The sequence below is a fragment of the Chiloscyllium plagiosum genome, chromosome 3 (assembly GCF_004010195.1).
Source record: "Chiloscyllium plagiosum isolate BGI_BamShark_2017 chromosome 3, ASM401019v2, whole genome shotgun sequence".
Classification (NCBI taxonomy): Eukaryota; Metazoa; Chordata; class Chondrichthyes; order Orectolobiformes; family Hemiscylliidae; genus Chiloscyllium; species Chiloscyllium plagiosum.
Window position 1 is genome coordinate 120,631,157 of NC_057712.1, and position 3,204 is coordinate 120,634,360.

A 3,204-nucleotide genomic window follows, 5' to 3' on the forward strand; every position below is an offset into this window, starting at 1 on the left:
TTTGTGCCAGTTTTGACTCCAACTAGAGGACAGTTTTCACTGATTGCCATTGAATCCAGTTTTGCTCATGCTCTTTAATCTCATACTTAGTCAAATGCTGCCTCAATGTTGAGAGGTCTCATCACACCTCATCTATGGAGATTAGTTCCTTTCCCCACATTTGGATGAAGTTCACAATGAGATCAGAACCTAAGTGGCCTAGGCAGAACCCAAACTACATATCAGTCAGTGGGCTATTCCTTTGCAAAAGCTCTTTAAAGGCACAGTTGATGGCCCCTTCCATCACTTTACTGATGATTGAGAATAGACTGATAGGGGGTAATTGATTGGGTTAGATTTATCTAGCTTTTAGTGTACAGGACTTACCTGGGCAATTTTCCACACTGTTGGGTAGATACCAATAGTATAACTGTACTGGGACAGCTTAGCTAGGGGAGCAGCAAATTCTGGAGCACAAGTCTTCAGCACAATTGCTGGAACTTTGAGAGGGCCTTTGGTCTTTGTAGTATGTTGATTTTGGGGTGTTGTGATCACAGTTACATAACATAGGCTGTCGACAATTCGTTGCAATATTCTCATTGTTTATAGAAATGCAAGTTTAGATGAGGTACTTTAGTTAATTAAGCAAAAGAATTAAATATATGACCCGAGACAGATGAGAATGCTTTACTGATCCCAAAGTTCTACAAAATGCAGCAATAGAAGCAGCACACTTCCACATTTCAGATACGTTGCAGTTTTTTGTGGTTGTCTTTGGTGGTCTTCATAACAAAAATCTTTGCTTTTCCCTTGGGTTGATATTTAGATGGTGACTTGACCCCAGGATCCTCTCATAGCTGTCCATCCCCACCTATCCCAATTTCAGGGCCAGCAATCTCTGGCTCAGAGGTTTAAGACAGCTGAATGATACAACAATGACTATAAGCAGCTCCCCATATCCATCCCCACCTATCCCAATTTCAGGGCCAGCAATCTTTGGCTGAGAGATTTAAGACAGCTGAATGATACAACAATGACTATAAGCAGCTCCCCATAATGTCCCCTTTCCTACCTCCATTTGAAGGTTTGTTTGCATTTCTACTAAGAATAAAAAACTCTTTTTTTAAAACATTGTATTCATAATAGGGTAGTGCAGCACCTGATAAATCTTTGGTGTTAGTCATGACCTCAGTGATCCTTAAAACCTGTCAACTGTTCTTATATATGGGAGATCCAGCAGTTGTGGAGACAGGGTCATTGGGGCATTTAAGAGACCTCTGGACATGCATACATGAGGATCAGTGGTCGGTACAACATCATGGGCTGAAGGGCCTGTTCTGTGCTGTACTGTTCTATGTTCTATCTGTTTATATATGCAGAAGCCTAGTAACTGCTGTAAAATTCAGGCTGCACAGAAAATATTAAATACAAAAACTGACAGAATTTCAGTTTTAAAGGGGACTCTAATTTTCAACAAATATCCAGTGCCTTTAGTCATTTCTTGTCATCACAGTGAGTGAGTCGAATTGATTGAAATTTAGTTGTCAGATCACTGAAGCTGAAGAGTGTGGTGTTGGAAAAGCACAGCCGGACAGGCAGCATCTGAGGAGCAGAAGTTTTGACGTTTTGGGCATAAGCCCTTCATCAGGAATTTCCAGCACCACACTCTTCGACTCTGATCTCTAGCATCTGCAGTTCTCACTTTCTCCTAAATCACTGATGCTATCAGCACAGTGCTCCTGGGTTTCTAAAAGACTAAATACAATGTGGAATGCATAATGGTATAAAATCAAACTATAGAGAGCCATTTTCTAAAAATTGAATGCAGGACTTTTAAACTTATCCCAAGGAAATAGAATATCCTTTACTGTGAATAGATAGATGACACAGCCTTCTCTAACCTCAAATTGATTGGGAAAATATAAAAGCAGAGAGACAAAGGCCAATTCAACATTAAAAAGAATTCAGTAACATTATGGGGCAATTTGTACTCATTTCCAGTTTTTAAGTATTCTCCATATTCTAGGATTTCATGTTTAGAATGACCAGGACCAATGCTGTCCTAATATCGCTGCAACCATTGCTGTTAGAACAATAAGCCAAACTCTTTGCTCTGCCGTGGGCACTCCTTTAGCTGTAGTAGTCACTGTTGTCAATGTAGGTTTTGTTGATGTGTTTTCTGGTTTGATTGCACTGTTTCTATGTGTGAACAGATAGGGTGCATCCTAGAAAAGGTGTAAATAAAAATAAACATTAATAATTTGGTTAAATGACACTTGGGTCTATGTTCAAGTTACTGCTGCATGTGTTTGTAATATTATACAATCCATTTCCTGATGAAGATAACTGTAGATTTAAGGCTTCTGTTATAGATAGAGCACAGATTCTAGGTGTGAAATTAAAATAAATATTCAAATAAACATTTGTGTATTTTATATCTTGGTTTGTTAGTATAAGAAAGTTGTACATGCACTTTGCATACATAATACATAAACAATACAATGACTCTAGGTGACCAAAAAGTAAATGAAGGTAAAGCAGTAGGCCTTGTCTACTTGAATTTTAGCAAGGCCTTCAACAAGGTCCACATGGTAGACTGGTTAATAAGGTTAGATCACGTAGGATTCAGGGAGAGCTCGCCAGAGTGCTGCAAGGATCGGTGCTAGGTCCTGTTGTTTGTCATTTATATAAACAATTTGGATGAGATTAATAACCTTTAGGAGGCATGATCAATAAGTCTGCTAATGACACCGAAATTGATGGTATAAAAAGTAAAAAAAAAAAGGTTATCTCAGAATACAATGGGATCTTGATCAACTGGGCCAGTGATCCAAGGAATGGCAGATAGAATTTAAATATGAGGTGTTACATTTTGGTAAGACAAACCAGGGCAGGACTTACACAGTTAATAGTAGGGCTCTGGGGAGTGTTGTCGAACAGATTGCAGGTAAATACTTCCTTGAAAGTGGGGTCACAGGTAAACAGGGTGGTGAAGAAGGTATTTGTTAAGCTTGCTTTCTTTGGTCAGAGCACTGAGTACAGGAATTGGGATGTCATGTTGCAGCTGGACAATACATTGGTTAGGTCACATTTGGAGTACTGTCTTGCTATAGAAAGGATAGTATTAAATTGGAAAGGGTACAAAAAAGATTTACAAGTGGGCGGCACTTGGCACAGTGGTTAGCACTGCTGCCTCACAGCGCCAGAGACCCGGGTTCAATTCCC

General features: G+C 39.4%; 1 protein-coding gene across 2 annotated transcripts in view; it reads right to left on the reverse strand.

The window, feature by feature from the left end:
* Positions 1–650: 650 nt before the first annotated feature.
* plb1 (phospholipase B1) overlaps positions 651–3,204 on the reverse strand; it is a 168,507-nt gene continuing 165,953 nt past the window's right edge. For both annotated transcript variants that reach the window (XM_043687221.1, XM_043687220.1), the window contains exon 58: positions 651–2,204. In XM_043687221.1, the coding sequence (XP_043543156.1) occupies positions 2,016–2,204 (189 nt within the window). In that variant the 3' untranslated portion in view covers positions 651–2,015. The remainder of the gene's footprint in view (positions 2,205–3,204) is intronic.